This window comes from Sorex fumeus, unplaced genomic scaffold, assembly GCF_029834395.1.
Source record: "Sorex fumeus unplaced genomic scaffold, SorFum_2.1 ptg000002l, whole genome shotgun sequence".
Lineage (NCBI taxonomy): Eukaryota > Metazoa > Chordata > Mammalia > Eulipotyphla > Soricidae > Sorex > Sorex fumeus.
The window spans coordinates 61,437,675-61,461,082 of NW_026606059.1; the positions used below are offsets into that span (position 1 = coordinate 61,437,675).

General features: G+C 42.9%; 1 protein-coding gene across 1 annotated transcript; it reads right to left on the reverse strand.

Moving 5' to 3' along the window:
• Nucleotides 1-7,106: 7,106 nt before the first annotated feature.
• CCN3 (cellular communication network factor 3) lies at nucleotides 7,107-16,056 on the reverse strand. The gene is made up of 5 exons (XM_056110941.1): nucleotides 15,884-16,056; nucleotides 15,513-15,735; nucleotides 14,154-14,402; nucleotides 11,742-11,956; nucleotides 7,107-8,688 (listed from the first exon to the last, which is right to left on the reverse strand). Exons 1-5 carry the CDS (start codon nucleotides 15,944-15,946, stop codon nucleotides 8,407-8,409), a joined length of 1,032 nt encoding a protein of 343 aa, XP_055966916.1. The 5' UTR covers nucleotides 15,947-16,056; the 3' UTR covers nucleotides 7,107-8,406.
• Between the last annotated feature and the right edge of the window lie 7,352 nt (nucleotides 16,057-23,408).

A 23,408-nucleotide genomic window follows, 5' to 3' on the forward strand; every position in this document is an offset into this window, starting at 1 on the left:
TTGGCCTCTTTGAGTGTGGCACTCCACTGTTTCTCTCAAACACCCCTAACCACAAAATAAGCAAGCTATGTCTATAGGGAGTCTATAGGTAACCCCACCTCCAATCCCAATCCCTCTGAATAAACTACTGGGAATAGACTGGGGTGCTTTATTGTTCTCTTAATGAATGAGGGCTAATTGGGAAACTACCGAGACAAGACTGTGATGTCCTGAAATATCCCAGGCATATGTTTAGTCCGTACAAGAAACTCCTCTTCATCGTGGTGGCTGCAGAGGCACCTCTGTAAGGTAGTGACCTTGGAATAAGAAACTGACCTTAGAGATGACTTCATATGCAGAGCAAGTTTATATAAGAAGAGGGGATTGAACTGCCTCAGACCCAGTACTAAGAAATTAATCTTTGAATCTTTGGAGATTTGTGGGAGAATGACTCGGTAGTCTGGCTGAACTCTCAGGAGCCCACTCTCCTGGAGATAATTAAAATGGTGAGCCAAAACGGAGAAGCTAAAATGGGTAGACACTTCAGTCTGCAGGATCAAAGTCTCTGAAAGCATCCGGACAACCCAGTAGGCTATACAATTAAGGTAGAAAAAGAAAGGAAGGATTGAGTTTTCCTTGTTCATAGTTTAATTTCCAGCATTGTTTTGAATATGCTAAGTGACTAATGCATATATATATGTGTGTGTGTATATATACATATATATATATAAATTTTTTTTGCTTGGGGACATCCCTGGCAGTTCTGAGGACTTACTCCTGGCTCTGCACTCAGGGATCCCTTCTGGAAGTCTCTTGGGTGCCAGGGATTGAAGATGGGCACATAGCATGCAAGACAAATCCCCTGACCCCAGTACTTTCTCCCAGGCCCAACTGAAACATTATTGAGTCAATGAATTTATTAACAACAGAAGGAACACTTGCCTTCCTCGAAGTTATGGTGAAAAGCTCAGTCGCATGTTCCTGACAGATCTTAGTCTGAGAGTTGTTACCCAGAGTCTTTGTTTCTGATTGTCAAGAGCAGCACTTGCCTTCCATGCTTCGTAGGAGTAGAACACTGTGTAAGGCACAAAGCCTATAGCAGCTCGTTGATCCACTCGACTTTCTTAAACATCTGTCACGGTCACTGTCCTCCCATTGTTCATCAATTTGCTTGAGCAGGCATCAGTAACGTCTCCTTTGGGAGACTTGTTATTACTGTGTTTGGCATATCTAATACGTCACTGGTAGCTTGCCAGGCTTTGCCATGTGGGCGAGATACTCTCAGTAGCTTGCTGGGCTCTCCAAGAGGAGTGTAGGAATAGAACTTGGGTCGGCCATGTTGGCTGTATGCAAGGCAAACGCTCTACCTGCTGTGCTATTGCTCCAGCCCTCTTGAACATCTATTACATGTTTTTTTCCTAATGGGAGCGCATGCACCCCAGAATATGGACAATAAGGCAGGGAGATTATATTTACAATCCACCCTGTGAGGATCCAGATCTAGGCTTCAATAATAATGAATTTATCATCCGGTGAACACTAACTTCCCAGGCTTGCTTTACTGCAATTTTGAGATATAATTATACAAACTCATAAGATTTTTTATATGGTTGTCTTAAGTGAATGAGGTTATTTATGTAAAATAAATAATTTGCGTATTGCCTCGTACCTAATAAGCAAGATGAATATTACTCCTCCTTTCCAACTGCTGTTTTTTTTTGCTTTACTATTTTTTTTGTAAGCCCTGCTGTGCTTAGGGTTTTTTCCTGGTTTTGTGCTCATAGAAAGGCTGGGGGATCATATGTGGTGCTGGGGATGAAACTTGAATCCAGCACCTGCAAGGCAAGGGTTGTAATCCCTATACTACCACTCAGACCCTCCAACCACTGCCTTTCAGAAATTGCTCTTGAACTTTCACATATTCTAAACATTTAAAAAATATTTTTACATTTCTGAAGTGGACACAAGTCTACAGTTGTTGATGTGTTCTGGGTCAACTGGAAGAATAATTTCCTTTTCTTTTTTGACATGCATCAATTACTTCTAAAAACTAATATAATATATAAAATTATTGATGTATTATTGTTAAGTTGACCATGTGGCTTATTCAAAGAAATATAAGACAATTCAATATAAATATGTATCAATCTGAAGCATCAATTTTACTTGAAGATCTGGGTGGGAAAATCAAGTAAACTAGTCAACTAGAAATTTTAATTGCTATATTTAAATAATCTCGGGTGGGCCATGTTGGCTGCGTTTAAGGCAAACGCCCTATAGCACAGCGGTAGGGCATTTGCCTTGCACGCAGCCAACATGGCTGACCCGAGTTCGATTCCTCCGCCTCTCTCGGAGAGACTGGCAAGCTACCGAGAGTATCTTGCCCGCACGGCAGAGCCTGGTAAGCTACCCATGACGTATTTGATATGCCAACCACAGTAACAACAAAGTCTCCAATGAAGATGTTACTGGGCCTGCTTGAGCAAATCGATGAACAACGGGAGGACAGTGACAGTGACAATTTAAATAAACACAAATATATTAAAGAGATTAAATGTATTATCTGAAATTTTTTTGAGGGGTGGGGGAGAGCATGCTTAATGGTGCTTAGAAGGCTATGTGGTGCCAGGTAGTCTTGATTTAGTCAATCCAGATGTGACATGTAATATATATCACATCCTCATGTTCTAAATGTACCTGATTTACTTTTCCGCCCTCTTAGGGCCAGAGGGGAGTTTGTAGAATTTTTAGCAGTGACCATATCCTCTAACTAGTAGGAGCCAATAGTATGTCTTTCACAACTGGGACCACCAAAATCGTCCCTAGATAAGGCTCAATATCTTTTGGGGGGTAATATCACCACCTGTTGAGAACAGTGATCTAAGCTAAGACTGAAAAGAGAATAGGAATTAGAGAAGCTGGGTTAGAGAGAATGGAGTTCGGAGAAATGCCCAGCAGAACCAAGGGCACATGCAACATCTAGAAGCAAAGAGGTTATAGACTCTAGAACTGGGATGTGTGAAAGATAAAGAGCAAGAGATTAACTTGGAGTGGAAAGAGGCCTACTCTGCTCTAGAGTATGGCTTCATCTTTGTACCATTGATGAGCTCAGCTTTTCAGAATATTTGGATGGTGGTCAGACTGTGAGCAGGAAGAAGTCTACCAGACATCCTGGATTTAACTTAATCAAAAACATAGTTAAGGTGTCTGCTGATGGAAGAAGGCACACAGCATGGAATTGGCAGAGAAGTTAACAAGCCCAGTTTGGACTGTTAGGTTTGAGACCATATGACCATCAAAGTAATTATCTGAAGTTTTGAGAGGAAATGTGGATACCTCAGAAAATTTGGTGTGAAAAGCTTCTGATGATAGTGTTACATATGCCCTGCTAGGTGGGATATTGTGATGGGAAAGGATGTGAAACAATAGTGAGTGAAGGAGAAAAGGGCCTAGCACTCATGGAGCTAAAAGGGGAAATTGACAGGAAAACTGTTAGATCAAGGACGTGTGGGTTGCTATGCTATGACAGACACAGTTTTAAGACAAAACAGAGGAGGGGAGTGGTCAGTTCTGATGGGGAGCAATAAGGTGTCAGTCAAAAGTGAAGGTGAACTTAAAGAACATTCTTGAATTAGGTCAGAGATTGGGGAAGATGCTATGTAATAGGATCTGAATAATTTTAAACCTTTTTTACTTGATGCTGTGGTTCTCTGCAGTGCAGTGGAAAAGCCTCCCTGCTGAAGTTTCAGAGACTTGAGATCTAAACTCACTGGGATGTCCTTGGCCAAGGTCCTCCTAAGGTCTTGCATGTAACTTTACTTTAGCAGGACAATCTGGGTCAGGCTGGAGCATACTGACCCTTGTTAAGCCCAACCTAAGAACTTTGTGACTTCTTCTAAGCTTCTCAATCTATGCTACAAGCACGACCTGCATTCCAGATGTTGATAAAACAATTTTAAAACGCAAGTAACATCTCCTTCTTGGATTATAAAACATTTATTTCCAAACCCTTTCAGGAGAATTGATGGAATGTTCGGTCAGTTGAAATTCTACTTTTATTATTTTTAAAATTAATTTATTTATTTTGAATACCCATCCCTCCACCAGTGACCATTTCCCACCATCACGGATCCCAGTATCCCTCCCCCCACCCCCCACCCCACCCTAACCCCATCCCACCCTGTCTCTGTGGCAGGGCATTCCCTTTTGTTCTCTCTCTCCTATTCGGTGTTGTGGTTTGTATAAGAGTTAAGCCTAATTTTCAGGAAACTTTGGATGATTTACTTTCCATTGATCACTTTGTATATAGGGAGATGTTGCATAGCCGCATAAGCAGCCGCATGCTTTGGAGTAAAAGTCCAAGTCCTGGTTCCCGCATACTCGAGCTATGCTTGTAGAGGCTCATGGTCACCGGGGTTCCATCTGGGGGAGGCGGGATGCGGCACCTACCCCATCTGGGACTTCCCGGTGATCTCGGCCCTTTTTGGGACCTGGTGCATTCTCCGGGAGCTATGGAGCCCCCCGCAACCTTTCTCCTCTGCAGTTGTGTGCTGTAAAGATGGCGCTGGGGGGGGCGGGTTGTGGGCATGACTTCCAGAATCAGAGGTTACCTGGGAGCCGGAGCGGCCGCTGGGGGGCTCCACAGCTCCCGGAGAATGCACCAGGTCCCAAAAACAGCCAAGATCACTGGGAAGTCCCAGATGGGGTAGGTGCTGCATCCCACCTCCTCCAGATGGAACCCCGGTGACCATGAGCCTCTACAAGCATAGCTTGAGTATGCGGGAACCAGGACTTGGACTTTTACTCCAAACTGAAATTCTACTTTTAGAACAAAACTATATATTCATTTGTAGAACTCCCTGGGCTGAAATTCAGGCTTTTATTTTCTTGTCCTAGGGAGAATGATACATACCCTTCAGAAAGAAAGGTACAACATTACCATCCTGACCCTCCACCCTACCTGATTATCCCCAGAACAGCTGTATTAATATAACAGTAATTCACAGTCCTCAGCTGGGCAGCAGTAGAGAATTCTTCATTACTTAGAGTTCTGGCAGTGTGATTGAAGTGCTGGCAGTGTGATTGAAGTGGTAATTGAATTTGGTGAGCCCTTTGTGGTTCGGGATTACAAAGTAGTGCTGCAAGAACCATGCCATGTGATTAAGATGAATAGATTTCCCAGCAATAATGAATCTTTGAACTAAGCTCAATAGTACATAGCCAAAAGACCATACTCTTGATGATCTGACTTATCACATCATGAATTTTGGAATGAGTCCCTCTTGGAAGTATGATAATAGAAGGCCCCAGGAAAGGACACTAATCCTGCCCAGAAATCTCCATCAAAAAACTTATTGATAATCTCATCAAACACAGGTGTGTATATGGCAGATTATTTTCTTTGTAGTAAAAGATGTCCTTGCTACATGGTTGAACTGAGTCCTGATGTGATCAAAGAAAAGAAAAATTCTCAAGTGATAAGGAAGTATACCTTATCACTAAACAGCAATGAAATGCTTTTAAATTTCATATTAACAAAATTATCTCAATAATCTCATTACTTTGTAATGTTGTTTCTAAAAGAAACCATGCATAGTTAAAGAAAATAGCACAAAAATTAAAACTGCTGGAATTGTTTTGGTTGCTGAAAATATACTTGGCTGTAGTGGTTACAGCTCTGTAGAAAGAAAAAAGCTTTGGCTCTTAGCAAAAGCAAACCTTCAGTTTGAATACATTTATTTACTGTGTCCTTAATAGGCCACTAGTTTCTTTGATTATCTTTGTCTTTTGATATAGAAATGAGATATTGAAAATAAAGTCTACCTCTGAACGTGACATGCACGCGACAATGGGCAATACTCAGCTCTACTTCATGCTTCTTAGATATTAACAGCTAATTTTGCAGACCTACTTGGCATAACCAAATACTTAGCAACGCACATAATCTTATAATATGTGCCTGCCAAAGTTATCAACTTATCCCTATTTGCCTGGGCCTATCCTGGTTGTACAGCTGAGAAATCATCTTTCCTAATGACAGACTAGGAATGTTGGTGACTCCCTAAATATTATGGTCTCATCTTACAGGTGTAGAACCCAAGACTCAGAGGGTGCATGTGAATTGCTTAATATCCCACAGCTGGGGAAGAGTAGGTCTGATAATCAAACTCAAGCTTAAATATCTTTCAAGTCTGCAACCCTTAGCTCTGCTCAATTTAAATGTTGCTTTCCTTGCTGTATTATTAGAATCCTCAGGATTTAGCAAGTATTTATAGATCAGATTGCATTATTTCAACTGTCTTTCATTATAATTTTAGAAATGCATTCATGCATGTGCGGTGTGAAAGAAAGAGAAAGTGGGAAGTGACAAAAAGAGAGTTAAAGAAAAGTCTATCTCAAAGAACATTCCATCTTATAGTTAATTCACTCGTTCATCCATTCATGTATTCAGCAGGTAGATAGTGAGGTACATTGTGTGCTTACTAGGGTATTAGGACAGACACAAAGATTATAATGCTGGGTTCTAGACTGTCACATCATGAAATTCGAAAAATCCATTGTCAAATACTTTGACAATTATTATTTGAAGGAAAGTCCTGCAGTCTTGTTTGTTTGTTTGTTTTGGGGCCACACTGTGCAACACTCAGATGTTACTCTTGGTTTTGCACTCAGATCACTCCTGGTGGTGTTTGGAGGACCAAATGGGATGCCAGGGATTGAACCTGGGTTGAATGCATGCAAGGAAAGCACCTTACCAACCGGAATATCTGCAACTGAAATAATGCTATATGAAAATGTCAACTGCATAAAATTAATTTTAAAAAAGCAGTTTAAGAAAGAAAATTATGAGGGCTCAAGATACTGATATTTTGAATCTTCAGTGTGATGCCCACTTGGGGTCTTGGCAGTCAAGAGCACCCAACTCATTATACGCTGTCTTCTGTTCTCCTTCTGATAAGAATTTCTGTATTCATTTAAAAATACCCATTTGACTTGCAGTAGATGTTGTTTGTTGTTGGGTGTTTCACTTACTCCCTAAATTTTCACATTACATATATTTTAATAACTGAGAAGCAGAAAAACAGTACCAATAGCAGAGCATGACAAAGATAACATTTATTAGTGATGCGTAACAAGTATGGAAATTTTATATAATTTATATAAATACTTTGTAGGAGAGAGGTGGAAAACAAATGATGACATTAGAAAAATGTGCACTTTTAAGTTTGTCAATGATCTTATAGCTTGACACATCAGATACATGCTTGTACAGACATATATCTTGTAGATCAGTTTGCATAATATGACCCAGGGATAAGTTCTGGAACTATCTACAATAATTCTAAACCCATAAAGTTTTTGGTATCCTGCTATCACAGTCATGTCAATTTTGATTTTTTTGTTATATGTTATGTACATACACATGTGTGTCATGTCAGTTTTGCTTTTTGTGTGTGTATGTGTGCAAGCGTGCGTGCATGCTTGCACAGTGGCAGAGATTTACCTCAAGGTCTTATACAGATGAAGCATATATTCTGCCACTGATCTATATCCCCAGCCATAATTATGTATTTCAAAATTCTATTTCAAGTACATTTGAAAATAATCAAAGGCTGTAGTCAGGGTTCTGGGCCTCATTTTGCTTCTCAGTGAAATGAGAATTCAGTGCCACTATGCTCTGCTTTTTCTGAGTTTAAAAAAAGAATGAGTCCTAATAGCCTCAAGTATATCTATGAGGGCTGGTCTGGCCCAGTCATCTCTGTATCTACATGAGTTTTCTGCTAGCTTCTTTCTATTGGAAAGGAGTTGGTGTATCTCACATGGAGCTTGGCAGGTCCACTTAACTAACAAATATTTCATTACTGTAGATAAAGCAAGTTTCTTATTATAGACGCAACTAAACAGAAAACAAAGAGTCTTTGAGCGTCAAGTGGAAGATGGTTTTTCAAACCTTAGAGTTGACATTTTAGAGTTGAACTACTCAAAAAGAGAACTCATCAGAGAACTCTCAATTTAAATCTCAGTATATTGTGAAGTATTTGTATGAAAGACAGGTTTGATTCTGGACTGCAAACGGTGTCATTTCTTATAATATATTTTCACAAAATTGCACTAATACGTAAAATAATGAGTGTAATGTGACAAAGTCTATAATGTCAAACTATTATCTGATTTCTTAAGTCTACAGAAATCTTCATGTGTATCAAACACCACAAAAAAGCAAGTCAACCTGAAGCCTTATCCTGAGCTTACTTTGATTCAAAGTTTACAGTTAAAGAAAAAGACAGATATAACTGACCTCACATGACCACAGAAAATGCATAGGACTCAGGGGTAAATACTAATTGTTCGTTATCTGGGTATATTCATTTGTAGGTGGTCATGCTTTGCTGGTGTTTGCTTCTGGAGGAAACCATCACATCCTCCTTAGTGGGTGCTTCGCTTCAAGTCCTGGAGGAAGGGATCAATCTGAGGACAGTTGGTGTGGCAACTGCAGGACCGGATCTGCATCACTGGTTTCTGGACGACATCTCCTGAGAAGCACTCAAAGTTTACAGACATGGTTCTGGTGCTGTGAGGGGTACAGCAGCGGCCATCAATACATGTGCCACAGAATCTGGGCTTGTAGGTTTCCACGCTCGTGCAGTTGTCAAAATGCAGGTGGATGGATTTGTGTGACTTAACGGTGCGGTGACATTTTTTTCCCTTCTAAGAAAGAAGAAAAAAAGCATGTATGAGATGACTTCTGCTCCTTCAACTAATTATTACTTAGAGGTACGGGATAAGTTGCTGGTCACTACTTATATACCCGCTACCTTTTTCTTTTTCTTTTATTTATTTATTTATTTATTTATTTTGCCTGCAGGACATTAATTTTGCTTGGGCAATGTGCTCAAAGAGTAGAATTTGTTTCCCTGGAATCCCTGGGTGTTTGGGATGGCCTTGTAACAAATTTCTGTTCAGTGATTCATAAGGCAAAGAATTCTTGAAAATTCTTGATCCTTTAGACACAGGCAGTTCTTTACTGCCTCAGTATTCATCTTTCTTCCTGCCTCAAATGAGGAAACTGGGCCAAACTGGGCCTAATATTTTGATTTGAGAAATAAGCCCAAAGTTAAAGCATATGTACAACAATTTTTTTACCCAAGTCATTGTAATGGGTTTTGTTTGTTGTTTTTAGCCAAAGGAGTTTCTAGGTTCTATAAAGAGAAAGGGCAAAATATGGCATCTTTGCAAAATGAGTAATATTTTCATTATTTTTCAGATGTTAAATCAAACTTAATATTATTGACTTACATAAAGAGCAATTATTTACATAAGGAAAACCTCCCAAGTTTTATAGATGAAACAATGGAATCACAAAGGTGTAAAGATCAGAAAACAACCAGTCAACTGAATTTGTTTGATCCAGAGATCCTTTGTTTTGACTTCAGGAAATTTTAACGCAATGATATTTAAGGTTATTTTCCATTAAGTAAAAAAATAAGTAGAGTTTTTATTCAATTTTTTTTGGGATTTAATATTAGTAGTAGTTGCTGAGAGACCTATGGATGATTTAATAAGGAACTGACTATATTTATTATCCACTTAGGTTTTTTCATCTTTCTATGTACAATCTGCAGCATATAGATGAACAAGACTTTGAGCTGTCTTATGCCCATGGCTCTTAAAGTTTGACAGACCTGGTAGATGCGTATCCAAATCATTTGTCTTCTTAGCTCATTTCTATATAATAATATTGTTTTGTGGACTACATTCTGAAAAGTACCATTTCGTTCTTAGTGATAAGGATGTAATAATTATCACATTAATATTTCTCTAGGTGTTAAGCAAATTTCTAGAGTCTCTATGAAACGTGTATCTGCATTAAATAAGTGAGTATTGAAAAATATACCTTACTATTAAGTTAGGTACAGGCTACTAGAGTAAATAAGGAAAAAATGGTAAAAAAAAAAGAAGGAAAAAGTGAAATTTTAGGGGCATGCCATGAAAAGTCTTGTTAAAAAAGGACATTACAATGTCCTTAACGATACTTAAAACTTTTTGTTTCTTCATTTTTTTATATTTAATGTTTAACCAAATATTGTTTACCAATCTATACAAATGATTCAAGTGTAGGTGGAGTGCATGTATGCATGCACGTGTGCAGTATATGTGTATGTTCACATACGTTTGTGAGTGAGAAACAGACTAAGATAGAGAAAGAGAGGGAAATAGAGAAACAGAGACAGAGAAGTGGGAAGATGAAGGTAGGAAAGAAGAGAATTTTGTAGGTAAACCTGTGTGATTGCATTATATGTAGGCTGAATTTTTCTTTAAGTGTGGCAGATTTGACTTCTAGCGTATGAGTATGAGAATAGTGTATTTATAAGTGTTCCTTCTTTGCTGGCGGGGAAAACAGACAATTAGTATGGACCTCAAAAAGTCATGAAGCTAAGAAGATACCAAAATGCTCTTATTTTGCCAAAGAATATGAATTTTAAGTAACACTGCATAATAGTTACAGAGCAAGCGATGCTCAGCACTGTAGCACTGTCATCTAGTTCTTCATCAATTTGCTCGAGCTGGCACCAGTAACGTCTTCATTGTGAGACTTGTTGTTACTATTTCTGGCATATCAAATACGTCACAGGAAGCTTGCCAGGCTCTGCCCTGTGTGCAGGCGGGATACTCTTGGTAGCTTGCCAGGCTCTCCAAGAGGAGCGGAGTAATCAAACCTGAGTTGGCTGCGTCGCAAGGCAAACACCCTACTGGTTGTGCTGTCACTCCAGCCCAGCTATACCCAGAAGATTAAAAATTTCTTGTTTTATCCTCTTGATAGTTTTGGGGTAGAGAGAATCAATGGCACCTTGATATGAGGGTAGGGATTGAGACTTAGAGATTTCTTCTTTATTGTTTTTAGAGGACGTTGCCTGAAATCACATGGTTAGTTCTGATGGGAAGCAAGCATTGAAAGCTGTCCGCTTCCAGACTTGCAACCTTAAGCATTAGATGATAGGGCCTATGATATAAGTAGGTTTTCATTGATAGGGACTGTTTTAATTTGGCCTTGTGTTTGTGCAAGGCCCATAGAAGAGTTCAATTTAGATAGTATTGCATTAGTCTGATCTAGGGCTCTAGTAATAAGGCATGTAAGGTCATCAGGAATCAATCAGTGCTTTTGATCTGTAAGCCTTGCACTCAGCACTAACATGGAATTGATATAATTCCAGGAAAAAAGAAAAAGGAAAGATGTGCTATTTTATTTGGCAGTTATTGTCTTATTCTGGGAAATGTATTATTCCCACTAGGCTTTTAAAAGTTTGCAAATAATTCCCATATACCCATTTATTGATTCCTCAGCAATTATTTGTGAAGTGTACTATGTCATGCGAGACAGTGGGATCCACCTAGTAGAATAGAGATTCGCTAAATTGTTCTCTATAGAGAACTCTAATTAATAGAGTTATCTGGCCCTTCCCTCTTTACCTGTGGACCCTGCTCTTGGATGTTTCAAATATTCTGAAGAATGAGAGAGAGAGAGAGAGAGAGAGAGAGAGAGAGAGAGAGAGAGAGAGAGACAGAGAGAGACAGAGAGAAGAGAGAGAGAGAAGAAAAAGAAGGTAAAGGCATGATCTTTAGGAATTTCTCAGCCTTTTCTCTGGGGTCCTAGCTAGAATTGACCTCTGGATTTACTAGTGTAACAATGATTTTGTAAAGTCAGTTTCCAATGAAACAAAAAATGCCCCCTCTGTGATGGGTTTCTTCCTCCAGGCTCTCACCTTAAGTTTGGGTTGTTTGAAGTTTTGTCCACAGGGTCGCACCATACAGAGCCGAGTCTCTTTCAGCATCTCACACTGTGCATTCTTGTTGGTGATCCGGGTGGAGATGCCCATGCCACAGCTCCTGGAACATGCACTCCACTCTGTCGTCTGCTCAATACAATTGAAACTGGTCTCCGAGACAGTAACTTTGACAGCGTCTTCTGACCTGTAGGCTAGATAAATGGATAAAAAAATGAGGAAAATAGTAGAGTGGACTAGATGGTCCTTTCAATCCTCATCAGGAAGGTTTCATTCAATTCTTCACCTGTTAAACTTAGGTGCTTTCAAGAAAAGAAACAGAATCTCCAAGAATCCCAGAAGGAAGCATTGTGCCTGGCACATTGTGAGTTTTCAAGAATTCCTTGTGCAATGGCTTTCAAACTTTTCTGAAGACACTTAGAAGAACAGCAGGGTATCCACAACATATGATTTGTGTATGTGTGTGTGTGTGTGTGTGTGTGTGTGTGTGTGTATGGGGGGTGTTGGTGGTGACGGTGGGAGGCAGGCACCATACTTGGCTGTGCTCAGGACTTATTTCTGAATCTGTGCTTAGGGATCACTCCTGAGAGGGCTCAGTAGGCTACATTTTGTGCCAGAATCAAACCTGGGTTGGCCAAATACAAAGCAAGTGCTTATTGTGATACTATCTCTCTGACTCTCAAGGTGTGATCTTGTACAGAAAGTGGATCACAGCAAAATTTTAATTGAATGTGTAAATAGATTTTAATTTTAATTGTAAGTGTAGTAGGACTGGAGCGATAGCACAGTGGTAGGGCATTTGCCTTGCACACACCCAGCCCAGCCAAGTCGGGTTTGATTCCTCCACCCCTCTCAGAGAGCCGGGCAAGCTACTGAGAGTATCTCGCCTGCACAGCAAAGCCTGGCAAGCGACCCATGAAGTATTCAATATGCCAAACACAGTAACAACAAGTCTCACAATGGAGACATTACTGGTGCCCACTCAAGCAAATCGATGAACAATGTGAGGACCGTGACCGTGTAAGTAGAACCTACTAAGACAATATACTGATGAAGCTATCCCATGCCTGAGAGGTGAAATGGGTTGGCTAATGGGATAGTGACCTCTAGACTTTAATTATAAAAAGCTGTTCTTCAATACTTAATTAATATTCATCATTTCTGGCTCACCTCTTCCATATGATCATCTTCCGTATGTAGTGAATGGCTTATAATTATAACTTCAAACAGTAACAAATATTATAAGACTGAAGAGAGAGCTCAAAGGGCTGGAGCAAATGCTCTGCATGTGGGAGCCCCAGGTTTGATCCCTGGCATCATATGTTCCCTTGAGCATTGCTGGGGGTGACCCCCCCAAAAAATGAAAAACCAATCGAACAGCCAAAAAAGAGAAAAAGAAGTCCAACATAGTAAAACAAAAATCTAACCCGACAAATCTCTGTATAAAATATAATATAATTTAGGTAATAAATGATTTTAACATATGTTCTACTGACTCTCAATTTTTTAATATTTGAAAAGCGTTTCAACCACTTTGGTTTTCTTTGCAGTGGGGAGAGGGTAACACACCTAGCAGTGGGAGACCACATGCAGCACAGGGACAGAACCAGGGTTGGCCATAGGCAAGGCAAGTGCCTTAACTCCTACTCTATCTCTCCATCCCTGAATTTTTGTTCCTTAAAAATGATTTACTTTGGGGATGCAGCAATAATGCAACAGGCAGGTTACTTGCCTTGCATGTGGCTGACCTGGGTTCAATCCCAGCCCATATGGTTTCCCAAGCACCACCAGGAATGATCTCTGAGTGCAAGACCATGAATAAGCCCTGAGCAGAGCTGGGTATGGCCCCCAAACAAAAACAAACAAACAAACAAACAAATTATTTTTCTTTATAAAATAAAGAGAATAGCAAAACAATGGTACTAAAGCAGCACCTCATCTATAGCACCTGAAATGTGACATTTCTCTGTGACACTGTATCCATGGATGAGATGGATGAGCAGTATTCTGTAGGAAGGCTGGGCATGAAAGTGTATAGTCTCTCAACAGTGCATAGGATCCAGAAAACAGTTATTGTTAAAACTCAGAGCTCCTTAATGCTAATAACGCTCCAGGAGAATGGACCAAAATATTAACCCAGAATTCAGTGAACACTGTTCTGTTGTTCAAAAGAACCCCTGAATTTACTAAATTCTCTTTGTGAGAATTTGTGTCTAGATTTTAAGGATTTGGTTAGGATTAAACCATGTGATGTGTTTGATCTCAGAGCGTAATCTGGAATCCACAGGTGAATTCCAGTGAAGGCCAGTTTCCTGTGGCAGAACCCAAACCTATGCTCCCTGTTTGCCCTTAGCTTTGTTGTGGTTAATCCCTGGTAGCCTGGATTCTCACCTGGAAGAGTGAGGAAATCTGGGAAGGTATCATTTGAGTCACAGACCCACTTTTCACAGCACTCCCCGGGCACTTTAACTTTTCTTGGAACTGGGCACTCAGGGCCAGGCATTAGCACGTCCTCATCACAGCGGGGTACACAGGCCACCTGCCCATCTTGGCAGGTGCACTGGAACTGGCAATTTGGCTGGAAGGTCACTCCACTTTGATAGATGATCCCAGCAAACACACAGTTATCTCCTTCTACCACTAGAAGATGGGGGAAACAGAGCAGAGAGAGAAGGGAAAAGGAAAAATCAAAACAAAAAAAACAAGAACATAATACTTGGAAAAGCTACATAGGATTTTCTCCAAACCGTTCATTTCCTTGTTGAGACCACCTGGTTCTTTATACATCCCCGGGAGATAAAGATCCTCAGGGAGGTGTCACCCAGCAAAGAGGAACCTTCAAGAAACTCAGTACTGCCACCCACTTTATGCATGTGGAAAGGAGTGCACAGCTGGAAGGTGACAGCCCCAACTGTTGTTCCCAGCGATGAAATCATCCAGCAGGAGTCTCCTTAGGTTCTCTTACACCAGCAGCTCCGAACAAATAAGAATGAAAAGTGCATTTCCTATTCTCGCAATAGGTTTGGGGAGGGGGCTAGGATTCATGGGTATTCCAGGCCCTTGGGTTGTCACTGCTCAGAGAAGAGAGCAAATGCCTCTTCCCTGATTCCCTACTCAGCTAAGAAGAATCGCTTCCAGCTAAGTGGAAATTGATCCCGGATTGGTTAAGCTTCAGCATCTTGGCTTCGACGGAAGCCTGCAGTTTGTTTTAATTCTCAGCCCTGACACGGGTGACAGAGTCCTGAATGGACCGGGGACTGCTTTGGTCTTAATGGGACAATGACAGGCTTGAGAACAAGCCTGCTGGGCTATGCCTGGGAACTGAGTGAGTACACATTAAGTTTCATTGGCCCCAAGCACTGTGTCAGGATTCAACTATCTAAACTGCTCTGTTCAGGTCTCTCCAGAGTCTTATCTACAGGCAACTGGTATAGATAAGTTGTGTCCACCTTTACTGGGGACGGGCTTCCTCTCACTTCTGGTGCTCCCCAACGCTCATGTGTCCTCAAACCAGGTGCATCACAATACCAAGCATTTCCTAAAACATCCCTCTTGCTGCATCATCATCATCATCACCATCACCATCATCATCATCATCATCATCATCATCATCATCATCATCATCATCATCATCATCATCCCCTTCTGGGAAAGAGAGGCAGAAGAGCGCCAAGGCAAGAGAGGGGGGCAGCTCCAGCCGCCCGTGAAAGAAGGGAAGGGGAGGTCAAGGACCCGAAGGGGCAGCCTTACCCATGCAGATGCCAGTTCGGTTGCTGGGGTCGGCGCTGCGGTCGCAGAAGAGGCCGCTGCCTTCCTGACACGGGTACAGGTCCGAGCAGCCCTCGCCGCGCTGGCGGGCGCACACCAAACAGCACGAGCAATGGTCCCGGAGCACCGGCACCCCGGGAGCGCAGACGGGCTTCTCGGGACACGAGGTCGGGCACGGAGTGGCACAGTGCTCAGTCCCAGCCACCTGGGGGCGGGCGACACAAGGGGGTGGGAAAAAAACCAAGAAAGGGACCTCCGAAGGGACCATCCTACGAGCAGCACTTCCTCCCCCTCATGCCCGCTCCCATCACTCCGGGGCAAAGTAACCCAGGACCCGGCCGGAGCGCGCCTACCTGTCCCAGGAGGTGGAGGAGCAGGACGGCCAGGCAGAGACGCATGCTCTTGGCACTCTGCATGCTCAGGCTTTCCCCGCCCTCGGCTCTGTGCAGAAGGAGCCGTTCCAACTCTGCCGAGCGGCCACGCTGCTTTCTCGGCAACTCACTCCAGCCCGGCGCCACCAGGCGCAGGTTTTATAGCGCGCTCCAGGGACGCGCACAAGCCGGTTGGCTGCGGCGCCGGGAGGAGCGGGGGATCGACTGGGTGGGGAATGGAATGAACCCCCGGGGTTGCCATAGCAATTGGCCCGGGGCGCGTCTCTCCTTAGGGCGCGGCGCAGGGGCCTGCGTGTGCCTGTGTGTGGCGACTGGCGTTCCCCAGGGCGCCGGGTGGGGTTGGGTGGAGTCCCGGGGCCAAGACTCGGGGCGCTCTGCAGCGCGTGGGAAGGAAACGCCCGTTTCCTCCTGGAAGCTGCTTCGCCTCTATCCCCCCCTCTCCTCCCCTCCCCGCTTCAAGGTCTGCCCAGGGGGCCGGGCACCGCCACTCCCCACCTCTCGGTTTTCTCCGCCCTGACCCTGCAGAGCTGGGCTGCAAACCCGGGGCTCCCCGACCTGGATGTCTGAAGTTTGGGGGCCATCTGTTGGCGATTGGCTAGCGGCCCGCGGGGTTAGTCAGAAAGAAAGCACGTGCAAGTTTGTCACCGTTTGCGGCACTCTTTGAATGTGTCGAGAAAGGAGGGGTGGGGGTTAGAGAAAGGAAGGGAGTGGTGAAGGGGCCCAGAAAGAATCGCGCCGTTACCAATGGACCACATTTTGGGACTCGAATTACTCTAAGCTCCCACGGAGTCAGACACCGCTCAACTCTGTAAGATGAGTAAAAATACAAGCGCAACAGAATAAAATGAAAAGTACGGAGCCGGAGGTGGGGGTGGGGTAAAAAAACAAACTCCCGCCCCCCCGCCCCGGCCAGGTAGAGATAAACTTTGGAAAACCCGCGGAATCCTGCAGAACGTCTTTCTGCACAGCTTCGAATTCAAGCGCCTCTGGCGCCTCTGCAAATTTTCAGAGTTCAGTTCAGCTCAGCCAGCCGGAGAGACCCGAGGAGTGAGGGAATGAGCGGGAGATGCGAGTAGGTACATCACTTGACTGACCCTCAAGGGTCAGTCAAACCGTTCTCCCACAAGGCACTCGTTTTTTTTTTTTTAAAGGGTCGTCTCTCATGGGCACTTGATCAGAGTTTTATTGCTCCAAAAGGTGACATTGCTGGATGGATTGAGAAACACATTCTCCCTTGTACTCTCGCTTTGCTGCTGCCTCTGGGATCACTCTGCCCAGCGCCTTTGAGAATAGCCCTGTTGGAAAGACACTTTATAAGAGAAATTATATGGCTTGTGATGTAAGGCGAGACCCTCAAAAGAAACAAATTGCTTTTACATCATCCATCTGCAGCCGGGGAGAAATCAAAGGTGGCTTGTGTAAGGGATTGAGTCTCCCCCTCCCCCCTCCTTCACACACTGAAGTCATTGCAGTCCCCCTTTAGGGCTTTTCATGAAGCTGCTTGAAACTGCCATGACATCACTTACTTCCAAGCCTACAATAATTCTATTCCTTTCCAGTGCACAGAGTGAGCAGTATCAATCAAAGTTGTGTGTGTGTGGGGGGGGGGGTGGCGGCGGGGGGAACTTGAACAGTGAGTTTGTGCAGTGTCTAACATGTTCCTCTGTTCTCCGCTGCTACACTTCATGGATTGGTGGTCTCTGATACCTCCACCTAGTTTCCCAAAGAGTATTTAAGAAACACAGATTCCCAGGAGCCACTGTCCAAGCACTCACATATACTCTTTGGTGAGGGGTCATTGGTAGAAAGCATTCTGGGGTACCTGAATGGGAATGGGCTTAGTGAATTTTTGGGGGGGGGTATATTGGGGTCACACCTAGTGGTATGCAGGACTTACTCCTGGCTGTAGAATTACTCAGGGGTCACAACTGGCAGGGCTTCAGGGAACACTGGGGTGATGGGAATTGAACTTAGGTCATCTGTGTGAAAGGCAAGAATTCTACCTGCTGTACTATTGCTCTGGCCCCAAGGGCTTAGGGAAATCATAATAGGGAACATCTAGAAGCATAAATGTTGGGGAGGCAAGAATACTGGCTAAGTTTTCAAAATGTAAGTGGACAAGAACTGGAAAAATAGGCAGCACTGAGTTGGGTGTGTGTGAGAGAGATGAAAGATGAAATTGCCACAAAAGGATGAAAACATCCAGAAGACACTGGATGTGAGTTGCAACTCAGGCAAGTGTTAGAAACCGAGCTGGAACTGGTTTTGACAAGAGCGCTGTGTTGGATGATGATGATGTGCTATTTCACACAGTAACGGAGGGGAATGGTGCCAGCTGGCCTCAGAAGCAATGAGGATCCTGGTCGTCATCTTCCATTTCTTTCTTTCCTCAGGGCTTCTCAGTATGTCCACTTTATTGTGGTCCACCAAAGACCAGCTTCTTCCACGTATCAGGATGTGTCACACTTAAATTCTTTCTCACCTCTGTATTACCCAATCACTTATTTTATAGAATTAACAACCCTTTCCCTTAACTCCAACTTAGAAAGATCCAGAAAAGGAGTTGGATGAGCTCCTTCTGGACCAATTGAAAGGAGACAAGAGAGTGGGAGTTAGGTATGTGCTGCTATTGCACAGTTGCAGAGAGGAGGAAGAATCTTCTGGAAATGGTCCTGGTAAAGGATCTCCATTTGAACCTGGGAACTAGCTCAGAGGGCCAGAGCGCTTGGCTTGCAAGCTGGATCCCTGGTTTGGTCCCCAAGCAGTAAGCTAAGAGTAGCTCCTGGGTACTGCTGAGTCTCGCCTTCCAAATCAGGAGAGAACAAAATCTACAGAAATCACAAAAGGATCTTCATAGGTGAAGTGAAACCAGGAGAGAGTGATTGTTTGAAGTCAGCATTTCTCAACTGGAAAATGGTATCCTCAGCTTGGTCCCAAGCTTGTCCAAAGAGGGCCACAGGTAAAAGCTGCTTAAGTGTGTGTGTGTGTGTGTGTGTGTGTGTGTGTGTGTGTGTGTGTGTAAGTGCTACGTGAGAAAATTTGGAGGTCAACTAGTAGGACAGGGACACCATGGGAAGGAAACAAGGCCAGAAGGGCCATGGTTAGAAAAAGGTTGAGAATTGTTGATTTTGCTAATGTTTCCTCCAGAGTCTCTTTCCTTCCATTTTCCACCCGGGGCAGATTTTATTCCTTGTGTATGCATCACTGATGGCAGTAGAAGCTAAGGTGGTTCTATCAACCCTCACCCATTTGATGCTCACATGCAACTTCTCCTGGTCTTTTGGGAAAGACCTCAGGATAATGATATTCTAGTGGAATTCTTCTGATCTCTAGTGATATCCTTTGGAATAAGCCATGTGTCTTTGAGGTCTCTAGGGGAGGCAGAGCATATTGTACTAAGAGACTTTTTATGAATATTTGGTCTTGGATACCAGTAAAGATGAAAATGTCACTGGGTTATGAGGTCCAAGTTTTGGGAGGCAGTTCATGTTTCTCTCTCTCTCTTTTTTTTCTTTCTTTATTTCCTCTCTTTGCCTCATGATAGAGATCCCCCACCACCACCAAAAAAAAAAAAAAAAAAATTCTCAACCAAACCAAGCAATTTATTTCTCCCTTTCAGTTTCAAGTAAACTGATTTGCACTCATTACTTTTCAGTCAGTATTTCTCCTCAGAATATCTTACATTTTAGAAAGATAGGATTTTATAAAGGACTTTTTTTGTTTTATCTTTTTATCTTTTTTATCATTATAAGGCCAGAGCAATAAGTAGGGCTTTTGCCTTGCATACGGCCGACCCAGGTTCAATTCCTCTGCCCCTCTCAGAGAGCCCAGCCAGCTACTGAGAGTATCCCACCAGCACGGCAAAGCCTGGCAAGCTCCCCGTGACGTATTTGATATGCCAAAAACAGTGACAAGTCTCACAATGAAGACATTGCTGGTGCCCACTCGAGGAAATTGATGAACAACAGGAGGACAGTGCTACAATGCTACAGTGCTATTATTATAAAAGATTAAAACAATGAGCACTGGCTTCTGTAGAAGGCGAGAGAAATATGAAACACGGAGTACAAGGGCTGGAGAGGCGGCTCAGTCAGTTCTATTCACAGAACCTGAGCAGCTCTGTACCCTCAGGCCCCTGGTCTTACCCGCCTACTTGCTTGACTGGGCACAGTTGAGAGTGGCCCTTGGGCCTTCTTTGAGGGCAGACCATCTCACAAATAAAGAAAACCATTATTAAAAACAAATGGAATTAGTGACAGGGTTGTTATCCCTTTCAGGATCACTCGATGTCTCTTCTTTTCTCAGGGATTACACTCTCCCTAAATTCAGAGTCATGCGGAGTGTCTTCATTGCCATTGTTTGACCATACCCATGTAGATTTACCTCTCATACTGTGCCTCATAAATCAGCTTCACAGCTCCTTAATAATTTTGTTGCTCTTTTTTTGAATTTCTTTTAGAGGCCCCTTTTCTGAGGCTCTGGGGAGTTGGTAGAACACAAGGTAATTCCCATTATATGTTAGGTTGGTTAGGTTGATGTACGTGGTATCCACTTATATGGCTAATATCAATCACACCTTCTTACTTTTCTGACAGATCCCTTACTTCTTGCCTTTCCAGAAAAAAAACTAGGAACAAATAAGGTTGCAGCAGGAGATGAAGAATTTAAGTGTACTGTGCTTAGTATTATCTCTTTTTGAAACAATCCATCTTGCCCATACTTTTCATATTTACTTGTATGATGTATTACTTAAAGAAAACAAAAACATAAAGATTAGATAATAATAAGTTCAAGTTAGATATTAGCTGGATATGTGAGGAATGAGTAAGTTTCTCCCAAGCTAAATGACCTATGTAGAAGAAAATGAGTACTTTGGGAATTGATTAATTTTTTCTGAATGGGGTCAAGTCCATATGTATGCCACATTACCAGTCTTGGGAATGAGAACAATACCCATGTCCAGCTAAGGACAGTAGCCAGAAGCAGATCTTGCTCCATGTCAATGACTTAGAACTGCTTCAAAGAGGGAAACTAATCTTGCTTCACAGACCAAAATTTCTTTTTCTTTCACTAAAAAAAATTTTTTGCCACATCTCGAGGTGCTCAGAGAACCATATGGGGTGCCAGGGATCAAACCTGGGCTGGCCATGTGAAGGCAAGTGGCTCACCTGCTGTACTATCTCTCCAGCCCCTGAGCAGAATTTAGATTTGGCATTAGTGTCCAGAAATAAAAGCACATGAATGCAGACTAGACAACAGTAGGCTGATAACTGCTCAGGAGGGCTTTGGATGGGAGGATGGTGGACCCAATCCAGTAATATTGTGAACACAGAGCTAGAACAGGGGTTAAAACTCTTGTCTTGTACATGATCAAGTCTGGTTAGATCCCTGGAACCATATACAGTCCCTTGAGAACCTCCAGGAACGATTCCTGAGCAAGGTCAGGAGTAAGCCCTGAGAACAGCTGGTGTTGTGCACTCCTCATCCCCAAAAGCAAATACACCCTAAAAGAAAAACTCAAAATGCAGGGATGGAGTGATAATACAGCAGGTAGGTTATTTTCCTTGCATGAAGTCCATTCAGGTTCATCCCCAGCTGTTTATTTATTTATTTATTTATTTTCAGGTTTGTATTTCTTTAATTTCTTTATTTATTATTTTATTTTTTTAATTTTTTTGAATTTTAAAAAAACTTTTTTATGAGTTACAGTTATAGACTTACAAATTTTTGTGCAATGATCGAGTACCTGTTCCTCCACCAGTGCCCATTCTCCACCACCACTAATCCCAGTATCCCTCCCATCCCTCCCACCCCCCCCAATCCCACCCTGCCTCTGTGGCAGGGCATTCTCTTTTGTTCTCTCTCTCCTTTTGGGTGCTGTGATTTGCAAAAGAGGCAATCATGTTCAGTCTATAGTTTCAGCATGCATCTCCAATCCTGGGAGGATCCTCCCAACACCCTTTATTTGCTTCTCCCTTCTCTATCTGAGCTCCCTTTTCCCCTAGCATGTGTGGCTGGCCTCCAAGCCATGGAGCAAAATTCCTGGTACTAATCTCGGCCATTCTTGGGTGTTAGTCTCCTATTTTGTTGCTTTATGTTCCCCAGATGAATGCAATCTTTCTATGTTCCCCAGCTGTTTAATCTCCGGGCGGCAGGGAAAGCCTCGAGGGCTCTCCCTCTAGCCACTGGGGTTGGATGGTCTCAGGGTGCTCACCCAACCAGGATGGCCCGTGCCAGGGGCCAGATGGAGGAAGAAACGAGGCCCAAGCTAGTTGATTGGCAATTGCAGTTTATTTCATTCACCCCACGCACCTGTTCCAGTCTCTCTGAGCCCTCCATTCTAGTCTCACACTGTCCCTCATTCCTGTCTCCTCCTATCTCTCCTGCTCATCTCTCTGTGCTCCATCTTGCAGTCCGGGCTCTCTCTCTACATGCCTGCTCCCGTATTCTACATTCTTCTTCCTCTGTCCCCTCTGCTAGTCCCTCTGCACTCCATCTTACTGCTCTGCTCTCTCTCTCATCTCTTCCCAACTCTCTCATCTCTCCAATTCCCTCGTCTCTCAACTCTCTGGAATTGGGGATAGATGCTACACCCAGTCAGGTAGCAAAATTAACATAAGAAAGCCCTTCCTGACTGCCCATCATGCTCAAGGGCAGAAACATCTTTTATGGGTGTTCCTCTTTTCCTTAGTCCAATAACTTAATTAACATCTTAATTTTACTTCTTAATATTAGTTGTTTTTGTATGGACACAGTAAGAGGTACATTGAGGCTTGTAGGGTGGCTCTCTCGGGACCATCTTGCCACAGACTCAGACTACAGTGCTCAGGCCAGATTAATCTTTCCTAATTCTAGCAGGGTCTGAATATAGTTATTACTTTTTGGATCATGACAGAATTTGTCCATGACCATGCTCTTAACTTATAGTTAAGCATTACAGCGCTTTAACCAGGCCCATTTCGATGCCAGGGTAGCAAATAGCTCACCACTTGCACTGGGTCCATCAAGTCTCTTGTCGGGACCCTGCTTTGGGGTAGTAGGAAATAAGGGCAACCGAGGCTTAGGTTGAGAGAACAGATGTCCAGGAGGTAAATATCATTCAGAATCAATTGACTCCCAAGTTACTAAAGCATAGCATTAACTGTCATCTTGTGTCCATATAAAAAGGACATTGCTCTGAACTAACTATACAAAGGGCTTAAGAAGAGAAAAGCAATATTTACAAGTTAATAGAGCACAAAGAAAGAAGTTACAAATAAACACAGAGGAATGGGAGCACTGTGATGGAAGTAACTCGATAAACCTAAGGTCCCTGTAGCAAGGGAGAAGGGACAACCCAATGTTACCCTACACCTGGCTAAGTAAAGTCCTCATGCTTTCTCCATGAAATGATATTTAAAAAATATCATATGGGTCCAATATTCATATAGGAACTGAATCTGCCAGGACTGACTCCTCAATGCAGAGCCTGGAGAAAGCCCTAAGC

What these genes read in the sequence shown, in the direction of transcription:
- CCN3 (XM_056110941.1), bottom strand. Translation starts at nt 15,946, where the DNA reads ATGCAGAGTGCCAAGAGCATGCGTCTCTGCCTGGCCGTCCTGCTCCTC. An exon ending in TCCTCCACCTCCTGGGACAG is followed by an intron (nt 15,736 to 15,883) that starts GTAGGCGCGCTC and finishes GCCCGCCCCCAG; the next exon opens with GTGGCTGGGACTGAGCACTG. An exon ending in AGATTTCCTCACTCTTCCAG is followed by an intron (nt 11,957 to 14,153) that starts GTGAGAATCCAG and finishes CCATTTATCTAG; the next exon opens with CCTACAGGTCAGAAGACGCT.